The 18,541-nt window shown below is 42.7% G+C and overlaps 1 protein-coding gene across 5 annotated transcripts in view; it reads left to right on the forward strand.

Moving 5' to 3' along the window:
- The window catches only part of Myh10 (myosin heavy chain 10), a 145,225-nt gene that overhangs the window by 98,345 nt on the left and 28,339 nt on the right, over positions 1 to 18,541 (forward strand). For all 5 annotated transcript variants that reach the window (XM_074046880.1, XM_074046881.1, XM_074046878.1 and 2 more), the window contains 10 exons: positions 7,445 to 7,638; positions 7,728 to 7,849; positions 9,479 to 9,548; positions 9,630 to 9,790; positions 10,381 to 10,489; positions 10,593 to 10,724; positions 11,581 to 11,787; positions 15,176 to 15,313; positions 15,765 to 15,888; positions 17,480 to 17,651. In XM_074046880.1, the coding sequence (XP_073902981.1) occupies positions 7,445 to 7,638; positions 7,728 to 7,849; positions 9,479 to 9,548; positions 9,630 to 9,790; positions 10,381 to 10,489; positions 10,593 to 10,724; positions 11,581 to 11,787; positions 15,176 to 15,313; positions 15,765 to 15,888; positions 17,480 to 17,651 (1,429 nt within the window). The remainder of the gene's footprint in view (positions 1 to 7,444; positions 7,639 to 7,727; positions 7,850 to 9,478; positions 9,549 to 9,629; positions 9,791 to 10,380; positions 10,490 to 10,592; positions 10,725 to 11,580; positions 11,788 to 15,175; positions 15,314 to 15,764; positions 15,889 to 17,479; positions 17,652 to 18,541) is intronic.

Here is an 18,541-nt window from a genome sequence, read left to right on the forward strand (position 1 = left end):
TCTCTAAAAGCGGTCACACAACGCTAATGTGGACCCTGTGCCTCTAAGTACATTTGTTGAGAAAACAAAGTGCTGGAAGCTTTTGAGGATAAAAAATAAGAGAGATGGGGTAAAGAGAAGCCTACAAAGCATGAAAGGACAAGTGCAAAGAAAAAGGAGCCAGGGAAAAGGGGATTCTTCACAGTAGAATATGGACTCCCACAGTTCCTGCTGTCATCTCAAGGACTACTTTCTTTCACAGAGATAAACTAGATGGGGAGAATGCAAGCACAGTGAATTAGCAAAGAAGGACCATAACCTTGCCGGGTGCCGGTGGCTCACGGCTGTAATCCTAGGAGGCAGAGATCAGGAAGATCGCAGTTCGAAGCCAGCCCAGACAAATAGTTCGTGAGACCCTATCTCGAAAAAACCCATCACAAAAAAAGGGCTGGTGGTGAAGGCCCTGAATTCAAACCCCAGTACTGCAAAACAAAACAAAACAAAACAAAAGGACCATAACCTCAAAGTGACAGTGCCTTTGGGCACCAGGATCTAAGATAATAGGGAATTATTAATGGCTCTAGACCAGACCCAAACCAGGCTGGAGGTGGTTCCCTGTCATCTGCCCTAATGCTGGCCTATCCCTGCTATTCCTTCTCAGAGTGAGGCTGTTTTAGCTCTTTGAATTCCCATCTGTGCTTCATTGCAGGGGACAGATCTGGAAGGGTACCATGAGAGAAAAAATAAGAGAAAATGTGAGAAGTGCCAGGAAGCATGTTTTAATTGTTGGTAGAGAGATCCCCCCCACCTCTTTTCAGACTTGCATAGAAGCCCTCGTGAAACACTGTGGCAGCAATTAACTTCAGACTAAGAATCACCAAGGAGGGGCTGATTCCCAACTCAGGATGTCCCAGTGCCCCAAGCTCTTCTGGGTCTCCCTGCATCCTGTGATTCCCACTGGATTCTTACCTACCTTCTTGCCTTAAGTCAAGGGAAAAGTTTTTACTTTAGTGATGCTTAAAACATAGCAGTGGAGATGTTCTGTCTTCAAAAGCTTTAAACCTGTCTTTTTTTCTTTCTTCTTCTGTCCAATAAGATGTTAAAGGAAACAATGTATGCACATATGAAAAAAAAATGACATTAAAGGAGCCAGGTATGGTAGTACATTATCTGTAATTCCAAGACACAGGTGAGAAGACATTAAAGGAGCCAGGCGTGGTGGTGCACAGCTATAATCCCAGCACTCAGTAGGCTAAGATGGGGATCACAAGTTTGCAAGGTCCTGTCTCAAAAAAATAAAGCAAAAAAGACATTAAAGAAAGCTCCACTTAGAATAAAGCAGTGTGACTAATAAAATGGCAGTAGGCATCAAGTGTCTTTACAGATTATGTCCATTGGTCACAATCACTGTCTAAAGTCCCATTTTAAGATCTGTGGTTTGGGTCAGACACATTTGTGTGCTTAGTTAAACTGTCATCATTTCAGTGGACAAAAGCTTTTTGTTGCTGCAATCTGTTGTTTTCTACTTTATATATTGAGTCTTACCAATAGTTGAAAACCCTAGGAGAAGTAGCATTTGGGTACTGCAACTGGACTTGCTTAGGTCAAATGGGGACAGGTCATCGAGAGCCTGCACCTGGCACAGGGAAGTGCTGAGTAGTTGTGGTTGGAGGGTTGTAACTACTGCAATTATGAGATGTAGAGATACTCAATAAATGTTTGTTTCCTTAGCTTTATTTAATTTTAATGCAAGTCCACTTTTATGCCTCAGGCTCAGCTGATAGGCAGTCACGGCCCACCAGTTTCAGCATGAGTCAGACGTGGACCTGACCCAGCAGAGGCAAGAGTAGCAGCGCAAGTCACAGCCCTGTGGTGGGGAGGGGCTTCCAGAAGGGATGGGCAAGGGAAGAGAGACAGCATTCACACTCAGCTTGGGATAAGAAAGATTGCTTTCTCTTAAATCACATCCTCTGGTCAACCTCTGAACTGCCTGGAATCTTTCTGAAAATTTCCAAATATGCTAAAGCAATTACTGCAACAGATTGCTTCTAGCAGCAGTTATGGAATGGTGTAGATTTGTGGTTATTGTGTAGATCTTATGGAGATTAACTGTTTGATGTTAACATTGTGTAGGAATTCATGCAGTTAAATGTTTCCCAATCTGTTCTCAACTATTAACATTTTTGTCTGTGATGGAAGAGAATAGTGTTAACTCGTTGAGGGGGCACTGAGGACCTACCTGTGAGCTGCTCTGCACAAGGCCCTGTGCTGGCGGCCCTTGCTAGGCAGTGTGGGGTAATTCTTAACCATCACTGGCCACCCATTAAAATTAACAATGAAGCGATGGCTTCCTTATTTTGGCTTCTAGCTATAATAACTAGAGTGAGTTTTGAAGATCTGGCTTAAATACTTAAAAAGTTTAGTGGCTCTCATGTTTTGGCCAAATTTTAAAAACATAAAAACCTCATGTTCATCCTTGTCTCTTAGATTGAGTGTTCCCCCTCCGCCCCACTCAAGAAGGGCCAGTTGGGAACTCTGGCACTAAACAATATCATTTTTTTTTATTTCCTTTATTCATATGTGCATACAATGATTGGGTCATTATTCCCCCTCCCCTCCTCGCTTCCAAACAGATTTACTGTTTTGCCCTCATCTCTAATTTTGTTGAAGAGAGAATATAAACATTAATGAGGAGGACCAGGGGTTTTTGCTAGTTGAGGTAAGGATAGCTATACAGGGAGATTCCTAGTTTTGCTTCCATGTACATATGTGTTACTTTCTAAGTTGATTCTTCTCGAACTAACCTTTTCTCTAGTTCCTAGTCCCCTTCTTCTATTAGCCTCTGTTGCTTTAAAGTTTCAGCATTAGTTCCTTTGCGACAATATCATTTCTTATAAAAACTATTGATGGCAGTTTTTTTATGAAGAGATAGATTACAAACTCCATTTTTTCTCTTAAATTGTGAAGATGGAACCCATCTAATGTCTGACTTATAAGTAAATTTTTGTAAAATACTAAATTGTTAGTGGAAATACTTTTAATTCTTTGCATGTTTCTGGGGACCCAAATAATGAATTTAAATGCCCACCACAGCCCTAACCAGGCTTTCTTGGCACCTCAGGGAGAAGAGCCTGGTGGGCCAGTAACCTCACCCATCTATCTTTACACTGGGATCTCAGCCATGAGATACTGAGGCCCAGGGTCCACCGTAGGTCCCAACAGAACAGCACAGTTCACTTCAGGTTGCTGCTAGACTTTGTCTCTGCATTTTCTGTCTTTCTCTGCTTCCTGTTCTAACAATTTCCATAAGAAAATACTCTTCTAAAATTTAAATTTTTCTGGGTCTTGATTTTTTTTTAAGTGAAATTACATTATCACTGTGGTGCAAATCATTTCATTAATTTCTCCACGTGTTCTCTTTTACTTGAAAGATAGTTTTGCTCATTGGTAGGCTCTAACCTTGAGCTTAAATTTTTGTATTAAAAAATTTAAAAAGAACTAAAAGTCCAAAGCATTTTTTTTTAAATCCCAATATCTAGCTTTGGCTTTCCCTTATTAAAATCAAAGTTGATGGTCAAGTTTGTGATTATTAGTTTTGATTACCAGACACTGTAGCATGTGGAGTTTAAGAGCAGCCCTTGCCCTGACCTAGCGCAAAGCCAGTGGACAGGATCTGCAAAGCAAACGTGGCTTTCCCTCTTGTGGTGGTGGTAATTTGTTCTTCTGGTCAACTGTGTTCCCCTGGTGCCATTTGTTAAATAGCTACTGGATGCCCACAGTGGTCTGGCCAGCACTGGCTCGGGGGAGGGGACAATTGCAATCAGCTGAGCTGGTGGTCAGGGTCAGAGAGACCCTGACAACAGCTCTCAGGGCCCTTGGTGTTGTGTGGGATTCTGGGGAGATGCTCCTACTCTCCCTCCCCCCCACCCCCCCAGGAGGCCCAGTGGAGCAGGAAAGCGCACAGAGCATATGGAGGTGTGCCCCAGGCATCTGGCCTGGAATTTAAAGCTCTGTGGAGGGAATGACCTGTGCAGCCTTCCAGCATGGTGGGGACAAGAGCCTAGGAAGACTTCACAGAGGTATTTAGGTAAAGGAATGGAGATTTGCAAGTGCTAAAGAGTTTGTCAAAATGACTGGAGAGGGTAGGCAGAAAGGATGGAGTGTGAAGTCATTGTGCCTTTGGGAAAGTGCAGCCAGTCTGTCCACTTAGAGTGAAGGGGACAGTGTGGCAAAGTGGTGAGAGAGGTGTCAGCAGCAAACACTTGAATGTGTTTCAGATGCCTTACCATCCTGTGAAGTAGATCTCCTTGACTCCATTTCACAGATGAGGAAACTGAGGCATGTTGGGGAACCTGCCTGCAGATCACACAGCCCAGGGTGGCAAGTGCTTCTGCCTCTCCAGGTTGAGTTCATCACTGTGCCACATGACTGGGCTGATATTTGGACTATAAGTGACAGGCAGTGGGAGAAATTCCAGGAGTTTAAGGCTTAGTTTTGTCTTTTGCAAATGACTGTCATTATTACACTGGGACAAAAGGTGTACATGAAAGAAAAGTGTGTACCAGATGAGATGGGGCATGAGGCCAGAGGAAGGAGCCAGCTTAGGACAGCTGCAGAATCCAGGTTAGAAGGAAAGGCCTAGCTAGGGCAGTAGCCAGGCAGGGATGGAGTGAACACAGTTGGAAGTGCGGCTTTACCAGTTTGGGAGAACAGCAGGGATGTGAAAGAAAAATCAAGTCACTTGGATGTCCAACTGAAGTGATCACTGGTCACATTTGCCCAGGAGGAACAGGCTGGGAGATGGGGTATAGACTGGGCTCAGGTTGATCATATCTGTCCCCCTCTTCTTGGCCATTCTCCTTCTCCTTGCCCAGCTTCTCCTCTTCTACTGTGCTCCCTGGGGATTGATCCCAGACCCCCATCTCTTCCTGTTTTCCCTTTAGGTAGCTCACCTAAATTAGGTAATTCCTAATGCCACCTATAAGTTGGCAACTCCCAAGTTTCCCTTTCCTGCTCAGACTTTCTTCTTAGAAGCAGACAGCCAAATTCAGCTTGTCTCCCTGACATCTTTCCTCCACCTCCACATCTCACAGGCCTCCCAGACGTACAGAGTTTTGGGTCCTGTCTTTCCAGCCACAAACCCACTTCTCTCCCCATCTAACCCATGATCTCACCCATCAGCCACTCAATTGCTCAAGCCAGAATCCTAGAGTTATTCTGGAAATATCTGTCTTTCCATGTCAATTTCATCATAAAAGAAAGTGGATCCTCCCACCAAAATATGCCTTGAATCTTCCCTCTGTGTCCTTCTCCTCTGTGATCACACTCGTTCCATCTGCCACTGTCTCTTGGGGAGCCTGGTCTCTTGTGGCAGTCCCTCTCTGGTTTCCCCACCTCCACTCCTGTCCAGCCCCTGGACCAAGCCATCCTGTCCATAGCAGAGGAGCGTCATGCTCTCCTCCTTCATGATGCTTCCTTGGCACTGACCTTCCTGCCCTTGGATGTCTACTCTGCTATTTCTACCATCTGGAATGGTCTCCCCTCACTGGCTCATAGCATCCTGTTTTCTTTCAATTCATTTCTTGCTAGTTGTAATTGAAATGTATTCACTAACATATATGTATTAAGTATGTTAGTGCCAGACGTCCTGCTGGGAACAGGGATGCAGTGTTGAGTAAAAGCAGACAGGCTGGGCATTTCACAAGAACTTGTAGTACACAGAGGCAACTTTGTGATGGGAGAGCATCTTGGATCTGGTGCTGGGTGGTCAGGTATATGTTGTTAGAGTCAGAAGTGGGATCACTTGGCTGAGAATATGACATGAGAAAAACAAGGCCTGTGTCTGCTCGCATCTTGCCATATTCTAAAAGGACTTTGAGTGAGTTGAGTTTTGGTCCCTAGAGAGTGGCACGACGTGCAGAAAAGTGGGAGAGAAGTCATCACAGATCACAAGACTAAAGGAGCAGGAGGGTACTGGAGAAACGGGTTCATTTTTAAAAGCCAGAGTGGAGAGAATTTTTGTAATGTTGCTGTAATGCTCAACAGTGAACGTGCCAGGGTCAAGTTAAATGAGCACTGGTTGGCATCTGTTGGTTTAGTGGGTGATCATTGCCTGGGTTGGACCCGGCAGGGCAGGAGGAATGGGCTCGAGGGCAGTTGGCTGCACACTGGTGGGGACTCTAGAAAGATGCTGGGCTCAGGTGGCAGAAGGAAGTTGGCGGATGCACAGTCAGGGAAGTGCATCCTCCATCTTTATGGGACACACAGAGATGGAGTTTAGTACTGTTTTCTGCTGGAGTAATGAAGAGGGAAAGGCTGAAGACACAGGAAAGAATGGGTTCTTGGAGGTATATGGTAGACAGGCTACAGTGCACAAACCCTCAGAGTAGCTTTGACCCCTGCCCTCAGTCGGGTGGCTTTGCTGGGAACAGTTTGCGTGCATGGGCATGGGAACTACCCAGTTGTTCCCGATCCTTCTCTAACCTCCATTTCAGCCCTGACTAACAGCATGTACATTACCCCCAGAGTGACAGCTTCCTCCTCTGTAAAAACCTTGTTGGAAATGGAGAATATACCAAGATTTTGCACATAAAGCCCTTCATCCAGTGCCAGGCCCCCACGTGCTGCTGTCACAGGAGTCAAATGAAAGGTCTGAAGTGGCTGTCAGGGTTGAAATGGGCGTTAGTAAGGGCAGGTCAGTTCCTGTTCTGATTGTTTGCAGATATTTGCAATGTGTTACACTCGTGTAGTTTTTCCAGTGAGACCACAAGCACAGTATGCATGGACATGCTGATTGCTCATGCACTGCTTTCAGTCTCATCATTACAAGTGTTAGGTCTGCGTGGTAATGTCAAAAGAGCAACACTTGGGGGATTGTAAAGTTCACCCATGGTCCACAATGGAGGCTTAGGCACCACTCTTTTCAGAAGAGTCCTTGTTTTCTGGTTTTGCCCTTCAGTGTCTAACTCTTACTGAAATTTACACTATACATCTTCCTGCATTCATTCCAAAAAATCTAATGACTCATAAGAGATAACTCTGGTCACTAGTCCTAAGCATATTCATCAAGTGAATTTGTACAGTGACATATTTTTTATCTATTTTATGAGCCATTTCCTAATTTGAGTCTTTTGACATGATCCGTTTGTGTATTTACTAAATAATTGCAAATCTAAGAGGCAGAATGTTGCCACAGACAATGAATTCCTGAGCCTAGCACAGCGGAAGGCACCTGTGGGTATGGGTAGCTGGGATCTGTCGAAGCACTGCGATATCCTGCCATATAAGTGTGTGGCTGTTGGCTCCACGGCTTGTGCAGTGTCTGAATATGCTGACTGCCTTACCTATATAGCACCTCTTCTCATTTGTTCACAAAGCTTGTGCTGCTGCACTGTCACTGTGTCTTCTCCTTCCCTTCGAAGACTCAGATCTGGCTCATACTCCTTTTCTCTCTTCTTCTCACCAGTGGACCGCATTGTGGGTCTGGATCAAGTCACTGGGATGACCGAGACAGCTTTTGGCTCTGCATATAAAACCAAGAAGGGCATGTTCCGTACCGTTGGGCAACTCTACAAAGAGTCTCTCACTAAACTGATGGCAACTCTCCGAAACACCAACCCGAACTTCGTTCGCTGCATCATTCCAAACCACGAGAAGCGGGTGCGTGGGAGGCAAAGCGTATGCTAGTGTTTAAAGTTGACTGGGGTCAGGTTACGGAGATTAAACTAGAAAACTGTTTGCTTGATTAGGCTGGAAAACTGGATCCGCATCTCGTGCTAGATCAGCTGCGGTGTAACGGTGTCCTGGAGGGGATCAGGATCTGCCGCCAGGGTTTCCCCAACCGGATCGTTTTCCAGGAATTCAGACAGAGGTATTGCCAACTTTCACCTTTTTATATGTGTATCAAGACTTGTCTTAATATGAATGAAAATGGTGATACAATGAGGAAACTTTTTTTCCTTGCTCCCTGGAAGGTTTCAGTTTTTTCTATAGCAAAGGGAAAACAGTCCTTATTACCTTGGAGGGAAAATTGAGAGACTACCATAGAGAAAGGCAGTGTGCTAGGAACTGCCATGAGTGCTGTTCCTAGAGGAGCCTGAAGGGGCCTGGGAGATGAATACAGAAAGCAAGAAACCCACAGTTTTCATTCAGATAGTTTAACCTGGAAGTTGTACATGTTTTAAAAACAGATTTCTTAAATGAACATACATTGGTTTGTTCAAGAAAATTTGAAATACAAGAGAAGTGAAAAGAAGATAAAAATCATCCAGGAATGATTCCTGAAAACATTTGGGGGTATTTTCCATCTTTTTTCAATAAATAAGTGTGTTTTTTCCCAGTATATATTGTGTGTGGCACACAATGACAGTCCTTCAACTAGAATAGAGAAGGAAATGGATAGCTTAAGAAAAAGGCGGGGAGGGGAAGAAATTGATCATTGTGCAATAGAAATTGATATAAACATATAATGAGAAATAGTTACTTTAGATTTTATTTGATAATTTTCCTTGATTATTAATTTGGTCACTTTTTTCCCTTTTTTTCTTCTGGAAACCAGATTTTGAAATATGACACATTGGTTTTGGTACATGAAATAAATAGACTTCAAAGTCAAAGAAAGGCCAGGCCCTCTGCCCTTCCCCCACTGTTCCAGATAGAATCAACTCGAAGTGACTATAATCCTCTTATGTCATCAGGAAAGCTGCTATTATGACCCTACTTCTTATTGACAGGAGGAGAAGGGGATATCATTGATACCTGGGTTACCAGATTAATAGCCACATTCATCTTTTAATATAGACGTCTTTCTGCTAGGTTTTCTGGTTGAGGGAGATGTCATTATATCCATTGAGGTACACACATTTTAAATGTACAGCTCAGTGAGCACATGTACATTCAGGCCAATGCCATGTTGTCCTGAGTTTGTCTGTTGTTCTGAAAAAGAGATCATAGAAATTGCTCTTACAACCTTTTATATATATTTTATATATATAAATTATATATATTAGCTATAATATATAATTTATAATACATTAGCTATAATTTATTATTATAGCTAATAAATGCCTATAAATCAACTGTGGCTTAAAGTACAAAAGAGCCAGATTTTCTGCATCTGAAAGGTGTGAGCATTTTGTGGGAAATAAAAGAAAAATGAAGGTCTTAGAATACCAGCTTTTGATTCTTTTCCACCACAAACAACCTCCTAAGCCTATGCTTTGATCTGGGAGAATTAACCTTGTTTTTACTTTGCTTCTTTTTGTAAGAAATAGAGGGCTAGAGATAGAGCTCAGTGGTAAAGTGCTTGCCTAACTGCAAGGCTCTGGGTTCTGTCCCTAACAGTGCAGCAAAAAACCTCAGGTATCACCTGCCCCATTTATTTCTTCATTCCTTTTTGTATTTTGTGTATTGCTTTATTGGCTGTTAGAGCAAAATTCAGAGTTGCTGTATAAAATGTTCACAAATTTCTAGTTTTTTTTTTTTTCTTATTCTCTTACAGATATGAGATCCTAACTCCAAATGCCATTCCTAAAGGCTTCATGGATGGCAAACAGGCCTGTGAACGAATGGTAAGTTTTTCTTGATTTTTCTGTTTGTCGACTATATAATCTTTCCTGTAGCAAAAAATCAACGGAGTGTTTCTCTCTTAGATCCGGGCTTTAGAATTGGACCCAAACTTGTATAGAATTGGACAGAGCAAGATATTTTTCAGAGCTGGAGTTTTGGCACACTTAGAGGAAGAAAGAGATTTAAAAATCACCGACATCATTATCTTCTTCCAGGCTGTCTGCAGGGGTTACCTAGCCAGAAAGTAAGTGTCTAGTTCTAAATCCATTGCCTCCCAAGGATGTGTGTGTGCTGAGCAGTGTCTGTGCCAGGGATGTGAGAATGTGAGGCAAGCAGCCCGTCTTCATGGAAACTGCATTTTGGTAGGAGAGACATCTAAGTCAACAAGTGAATATTCTGAATATCTACAGGACACATGAGGGGCCAAAATATAAAACAAAGGAATTAGAGAGAGGAGTCCTAAGGAAGCCTCTGAGGCCAACCCTCAGGGATAAAGGGCTGGAATACAGGAGGGAGGGAGGGACTACATGCTAGCAAAGGGAAAATAAGGGACCTTCCCTCATGCCATCTTCACTGTCTCAGGAAAATAATAGATGGTCATTCAGGCAGAGGAGGATATGTGGGGTGCACGCAGGTCACAGGTCCACCAGTTGGTGACAGGTGCTTGAGGCGGGCCAGGCTGGCCAGCGAGGTGGATGGCTTTGAGCCGGCAAGGACTGATGGAGGACCCACTCATTGTTAGCCACATAGGAATGCTAGCCTTCAGAAAGTCGTCTTGTGAACAGCCATTAACACATGGTTTTCTTCACATCGTCTTTCTTACCTGTTCTTCAGGGCCTTTGCCAAGAAGCAGCAGCAGCTTAGTGCCTTAAAGGTCTTGCAGCGGAACTGTGCCGCGTACCTGAAGTTGCGGCACTGGCAGTGGTGGCGGGTCTTCACAAAGGTGCGTGGGGTCGAGGTCTTTCTAAATACCCTCATGCACAGTAGGGGCCCATCAGTGAGAGGCACAGGAGAGAAGTGATGTAAGTTGTTTCATTCGGTCACAGGTGAAGCCTCTGCTACAAGTGACTCGCCAAGAGGAAGAACTTCAGGCCAAAGATGAAGAACTGTTGAAGGTGAAGGAGAAGCAGACCAAGGTGGAAGGGGAGCTCGAGGAAATGGAGAGAAAGCACCAACAGGTGTGTGAACCACTTCCACTCCCACTGCCCGGGTCAAGTGTGGATGGATGGAGAACAAGCTTACATACTAGTTATAATAAATAACCAGCCCTACCATATCATCTTACTTTATGGGAGGTATTCTCACTCATATCCAAAGCAGACACATTTTCAGAACAGAGTTAACAGGTTATGTTCTGCCTTGCATTTTAGGGTTATATTAATTAAAATCAACCTTACCTCCTCCATCTTTGCCTTTCCCATTCTTTGTCCGTGGTGTTTGCTGTCAAGGTTGAGGTAACACCTGTGTTATACGCAGCTTCCAGTGCTGTCACTTACTGTGACTGTTCATCAGAGGAATGGAAGTAAAAAGATGAGACGGTCAAGCTCAAGGCCCTGCCGCCTCTTCTCTAGCGACAGGGCCTTGAATCAGTTTCTTCTGTGGGCTGTTGTTCATGGTCAAAGCAGAGACTGGGTCATATTTGTGGATAACAATAACAAAATTGCAGTGTTCAAGGCCAAAATAATAATGATACAGGCCAAGAATATCACTTGGTGCTGGATAGGTTTTGATGGTCACCATGTACAGGAATATTTTTCCTCTCCTGTATGTGTGCCCCTTTGTAACTTAAGGGGCAGGAAGAACTGTAATTCTTTAAATGGCATGAATTTAACATTTATTAACAACCAAAAATATTTTCATCTAGCTTACTTTATTATAGCCAAATGTATATTAGAAAGTTTTGCCAGTGTTGTTACATCTTTTTTGACTCCCAGTTCCTTTGGTGATGGTTGCTGACCACTGAAATTGCAGTGAACGTCTCTGGTGAGTGCACTGGGAACAAGTCAAGTACTAGGCCCTGTGTTGTGTTTGCAGCTTTTAGAAGAGAAGAATATCCTTGCAGAACAACTACAAGCAGAGACTGAGCTCTTTGCCGAAGCAGAAGAGATGAGAGCAAGACTCGCTGCCAAAAAGCAGGAACTGGAAGAGATTCTGCATGACCTGGAGTCCAGGGTGGAAGAAGAAGAAGAGAGAAACCAGATCCTCCAAAATGAAAAGAAAAAAATGCAAGCACATATTCAGGTACCTGTGCTAGTTCTTAGAAGAGTTATATTTTGTATTCTCAAGATCAAGAAGCTGTGTGTTTGGAATCTTGTGTCTGTTAAGTAGCAAAGGACTCTGACATGCAGCACTGATCCATCATTTGAAGCACACAACGTAACAATAGATTGTTTTCCAATACAGATTTGTTATTTTCAATAGAAATCCTTTTTATGTTCTGATGTTGGCATCTTACAAATATGCAAAGAGATTCAAAGTCGAAAAGCTCTCAGTGTCTGCAGCATTCTGGAGAGGACATCCTGGTTCATTATATTGTCATTAATGATTCTGCCTTCTCATTCATTAGATAGGCACCTACTGAGTGGTCCCATTCATAAGAAATGCTTGGCACCGGCATAGGACAAAGTAGCCCTTCCCAGAGTTTGAAATATAAGCCGATGTTGCATGAAGCTCGATCACATATGGAACTGAATACCCAGACAAATGACAGAGACAGTGGTCACTCTGTCTGTTCTCTAGGACACACCCACTTCCTTTGCTCCTGTCTCCCGCCACCCCACCTAATCATGTGCCCTTCAGTGTCTGCTGCCAACATCTATGCACCATGGGTCCACTGCCAAACTTTCCTCCAGGAATATTTCTCCCTTAATATTTTTCATACCCCAGAACTTATCTTTTAAAGCACAGACAATTCCAAAGTTTTTCAGAACCACAGATGATGTTACTTCCTTATCAGACACTTCATATAATAAATCAACCACTTCCCTTTCTTCCATTCTTTAATGTAAACAGTTTTCAAATATCCTATAGCTGGTTAGCAGAATATCACAAAAGCTGTAAAAAGTGTACCCTTTTAATCCAGCAATTCTAATCTAGACTTTATCCAAAAAAATAAATCAACAGGAGATTGTTGAACCTTAGTGACACTGTAAATTAAAAGACGTTTAATTTTGTGGGTATTCGTAATATATTAATAAAGATAGCTGCAAAAGAGTATATATAATAAGGTCTAATTAAAATATAAGGTAGCTTATAAATTTATGTGTATGATTTTATATGAGAAGATCTAGAAGAATCAATACCAACCACAGTGAGTTATCCCTGACGGTATTACCAAAGGTTGTGATTTTCTCTTCTTTGTTTAAAAGCATTTGCTCATTTCAGCAATATTTTACTCATGTAGAGTCAGGTATGTCCTTGCAGAAGCCATTGTTTCTGTTTTGTTTTTTCATGACTTTTACCTTCACATTCTTGAGCCAGACTCTTTTAAACTTCTCATTTTTTGCACCGTTAATTTCTTATCTCCTTTTATGACGTGGAAGTTTATTCAGATGTGTTCTAAATCTGTAGCATTATTAAATTGTTAAGTATTTTTTTCTCTTGTGGCATGTCAGAGGTTCTGTATGAATTACAAGGCCCAAGGAACACCCACACTTGGTGGCCCTTGCCTTCTCTCCCCACTCCACCACCACCACCACTGCTTGTGAGACTTCGGCAGGATTTCTGAACTATCCCCTTTTCAACCAGAACCACTACAACTGTTTTGTTTTAGCTTGGTTTTGAACATTAATTTCTGGATTTTAATATTAGTGATATTGCTGCTTTTAGTGGGGTGGATATTGGGGATTGAACCCAGGGCATGTGCTTGCTAGGCAAATGTACTACACTTGAACCACATCCCCAATGAGTATTGTTGAAAACTTAGTACAAAATAGCTCCACTTACCATCCTATCACCCCTATTATTTTTTCTTGCGCTATTCAAAATAGATCTATACAGATTCATTCATTATTGAAACTATACTGAGCATACTGTTATTCTACCTGTTTTTATCACCTTACGAGTGTGCAGTGCAGGAATATAGCTAGCAAAATCCAGATCACAGGAAAAGTAGCCTGGAGAGGTTAAGGAGAAAGGATAGTGCAGCCTCCAATTAGAGGAGCCTCAGTCCTCTGACCTGCCAATCACAGCGTGTGAGACTTACTTGGATTCTGATTCAAGCCAACAAACATAGTTGTTAAATAGTCTTTATCCAGGGCTGGTAGAGTGGCTTAGGTGGTAGAGCGCCTGCCTAGCAAACGTGAGGCCGTGAGTTCAAACTCTGGTACTGGGGGGAAAAAGTCTTTATTCTTTGGAAATGTAGCCTGAAACCTTTCATTGTTTCAGATTTGTGTTAGAATAAGCCCAGGAGAAAAGGGAGAGGTGGAGGTCTAGGTGAAATAGGTTGACCAGAAGTTTATACTTGTTCAGGTGGGGTGATGTATACATTTGGGGCTCATTATACTACTCTGTGTGCTTAGATAGGTGCTTGGAGTTTTTCTCAATATAGAGTTCATCTTTTACAAGGGTTTTGTTGTAGAAATTCACTGTGAGTAAATTATTTAGCCAGAGTTACTCTTGAAAGTTTGTTAAATTGGTTGTATGTTGATTTGTATCTACAGCCCTGACATATTTATCATAAACAATAACATAGAGTGTGAAATAAAGATAAGCATATTAAAGAAAAAGTAAATACTAGACTTCCAATCAGTTGGGCATGCTTATGTTTGTGAAAGGCCCTTGAGCTGGACAGTGCTATTTAAATGTTCATGTTCTCTTTCTCTCCTCTTTGACTCAATACATACAGTTAAATTCAACTAAAATAAATATGCACTTGATACAGTGCTGCCTGTGTTGCTAATTATTACTGCAAAATATGAATTTTAATTATGATATGTTACACCATTTTATAAATGTACCAGTACTTAATTACCAAGGCCTTTCTGTAGCATGTTCACAGACAAAAAGCAACTGCCATTTAAACCAATAGCACTTCACTGTTAAGTCTTTTTACCCAGATCACAGCTCACAATTCCTGGAGTTGTATTTAAAAGAAATGCTCTCTTTCATACTACGGTTCACACCTCTAACCCCCTCTACTCAGGAAGTGGAGGCAGAGAATTGCAAATTCAAGGCCAGCCCTGGCAAAGTTAATGAGACCTTATCTCAAAAAGAAAATACAAAAACAAAGGGGCTAGGGGCCATGGCTCATGTGTGAGGCCCTGAGTTCAATTCCCAGTGCTGGGGCCTCCTCCCCCCGCCCCCAAAAGGACCATTTTGAAAGCTTGCTACATACAGGTTTCCATGTTGCTTCCAAAGGATTGACTCAGCTTGTCCTTCAACTTGTAAAAGGTACAAATGGATATCTTCTTTTTTGTTTGTTGTTTTTTGGTGGCACTGGGATTTGCACTCAGAGCCTCACACTTGCTAGGCAGGCACTCTTACCACTTGAGCCACTCCAGATACTTCATGTTTTTTAAATGCCACTTAAAAATAAAAATGAGCATGTTGACGCACTGCTGTGTGTTCCTGTGTGCGATGGACTCCGGTGGAGCAGGTGGGATGCTGACCAGGGGCTGTTCTTCTCTAGGACCTGGAAGAACAACTGGATGAGGAGGAAGGGGCTCGACAGAAACTGCAGCTGGAGAAGGTGACAGCAGAGGCTAAAATCAAGAAGATGGAAGAGGAGATTCTGCTTCTCGAGGACCAGAATTCCAAATTTATCAAAGTAAGAGACCATTTCCTTAATGTGCTTATGTTAGAATCCAGCAGTACCTGTGTCCGTACACTCACTGAATGTGGCCTCACACTGAAACTTCTCATTGGCAGAAGACTGTGGCTTCACTTACTTAATTTTCCCTGGAAGTGTCTGTCTAGATTTCTGAAGATCTGGACACTTTAGCTTTTTTAATTCACCAAATATCCTCATCATCTTTTAGGCTTTTGGCTTGTCCTGTCTGTGGCAGCTCCAGTTCACCCAAAACTAGTGTGGGACTCTGAGATCCCAGCCAGGCACTCAGTGGGGCCTGGCTGCCTTAGGAGGGTGCAGTCCATTGGTGAAGCTGTGCCACTGTCACTTGCATTTTCACTCATCAAAGAATGCTGACTGTTCTGAGTAACCCCAAACCCAAGCTGTCATTTGAATGCCTTTTCTGAAACAGTCACTTTTTCCTATTCAGGAAAAGAAACTCATGGAAGATCGCATTGCTGAGTGCTCCTCTCAGCTGGCTGAAGAGGAAGAAAAGGCAAAAAACTTGGCCAAAATCAGGAATAAGCAAGAAGTGATGATCTCAGATCTAGAAGGTTAGTGTTTGGGGCTAGAGAAATTAGGAAGAGGATGTGTGAGATTTTACTGTAACTAGAACTCAAATCTCAGAAAGTGTATGGTGACTGCTGATTATAGGGCCTTTGGTTTGGGTTCATTGTAAAATCTCTTACAAATTACTTTGTTTTTGCATGATTCCTTAGGATATTTGATGGAATAGCATAAAGATGATTTTACTTTTTTTGTTGTTGTTTTGTATTTTTCATTTTGTTTTGAGTCAGAGCCTCACTATGTTCCAGACCAACCTGGGACATCTCTAGACTTCCCAAGCTTCCCAAGTTGCTGGGGTTACAGCCATGCACCACCACCGCTGGCATGGTTTTACTTTTTTAAGTTTGGTACCACAGTAGAAGATACTGCCTTTTGGTGAATTTTGTTAGAGTCTAAATTAACTTTGAAATCTGCAGACCGCTGAGCTTTCTGATGTAAACACTACATTAAAACACCCAGGTATCACCTAATAAAGGGATCAGCCACTAACCTAGAAACTGGAAGGACAGAGGAGAAACTGCTAAGGGCAACAGTGATGTCAGAATTAGGATTGCTGCAAAAGAAATAGCAGAGGGTAGGAGTTGTAAAAGGTACATAAGAACTCCTTAGTGTCAGCAAAGGACAGAAGAGCTGGCTAGTGTCCTACAGATCCTCAGGCGCCTACAGGGTGTGCCCACTTGCCCACTCGATTTCTTAATGTGTACTTTTTTTCTTCTTCTTTTTTCTTAACTTAGGGTCTTCAGCTTGCCAGGCAAGCACTCTACCACTCGAGTTGACACGCCTCCAGTCCTCAATATATATATATATGCTTTCATTATGGGGGAATATGAGCTTAGGGTTTAAAAAAAAAATTAGGGTTTTCTTTGGCTTTTTTTCTTCATTTTTTAGACAAAAGACAGAATGTCAGTATGAACTATTTTTGCAGACCACTTTGCTAGTCTGTGGCTTCTCTGCTAAGGAGGTACCCACAAAGCAGATGTGCTGTGTTTCTGTTGCCCATCTGGTCAGCCTGGGATACGTATCTCATCTTCTCAGGCACGGGCTCCTACTGGAGAACATGGGCACAGGTCACAGTTGTGAGGAGACCACATGAAGGAGCAGGCCTTAGTTTAAGGAGCCACCACAGAACTAAAGATGCTAGCCCTCTGCTCACTCCTGTCACCTTTCCCTTGGTGCCTCTCGGTTCAAACCAGGGATTCCCACTGAAAAGGGACTGGGGTTAGGCTGTGACTCATGTAACCCTGGCCCTTGCTGGGTCCCTTTCCAGACCTGGGCAAGGCAATGGGTTTGACATGAGAGGATTCCAGATCACCTTAGCCTTACAGCGTGGGATCACTTCCCAAGAAAGGACATCCTTAGACTGTACCAATTTCCTTCTTAAGACTCCATTCTCACACTAACTTTTACCTCTGTTTGATCTTGGTGGGTTTCATGTGACACTGTTTCATACGACACAGTGTTATCAAGGCAGTGACATGCCTTAGAATAAAATGGCTTATTCTCAACTTGATCAGTTAAATTTCATTAGTATGGTGTGTGTTACTCAGTGTATTGAAGAGCTTCTGCCTTACTTTAAAGAGCGCTTGAAGAAGGAAGAAAAGACTCGGCAGGAACTAGAAAAGGCCAAAAGGAAACTAGACGGGGAGACCACTGACCTGCAGGACCAGATCGCTGAGCTCCAGGCACAGGTCGAGGAGCTCAAGATCCAGCTGGCCAAGAAGGAAGAGGAGCTGCAGGGAGCCTTGGCCAGGTCAGCCTTGCAACTGCCATTCAGTGTTGAGCTGCTACTGTGCCTGAGTTCCTGCAGCGCAGCTGGTGTCTGGGAGCGTAGGGCAGTTTCCTTGCTGTTGGGTATAACACCAATTATGAAAAACCCAGGAGTTTGTAACTTCTGTCAGAGCAGCAAGAAGATCTCACAAACCCTTCTCAATATTTATACTTAGAAATGATGAGTCATATTGGTGAACACTTGGGAAAGTCACCCCAGAACAAACCCTGTCAAGTGTTTTGTTTTCTGTACATTACAGGTTAGTTTTATTGTGTTTGGAACTGTAAAGGAAATCACTTTTCAGAAATGATATTCCCTCTCTAATAGCTTGCTCTGACGTCCAGTTCTAAGCCATGTGGTTTTAGAATGCAAGTCATTTATAGTCAACATATTTATATTTAATATTTTGTTTCTATTTAAACAATAACAATTTGGCTACATGGTTATAGATCTTGGAGTTTAATTTATACTGTGTTACAATGATCAAGGCCAGACACTGGTGACTCATGTCTGTAATCCTAGTTACTTGGGAAGCTAAGGCCAGGAGGATGACAGTTCAAGTCCAGCCCTGGCAAAAAAAAGTTCCCAGGAGCCCCCCATGTCCAAAATAACCACAGCAAAATAGACTGAAGGTGTGTTCAAGCAGTAGAATGCCTGCTTTGCAAGTGCAAAGCCCTGAATTCAAACCCTAGCCCCACCAAAAAATAAAATAAAATAAGATAACATGTTTTAACAAAACTATTTTCTCTGACCTTTACCACATGTACTCTGGCCAAATCAGCTTAGAGACAAGCTTTTTCCATTTGTAAGACTTCTGAATTAAATCTTTTGTTGGTTTCCATCATGTTTGTGTGTTTCCCCCTCCCTCAACT

This window comes from Castor canadensis, chromosome 11 (genome assembly GCF_047511655.1).
Source record: "Castor canadensis chromosome 11, mCasCan1.hap1v2, whole genome shotgun sequence".
Lineage (NCBI taxonomy): Eukaryota > Metazoa > Chordata > Mammalia > Rodentia > Castoridae > Castor > Castor canadensis.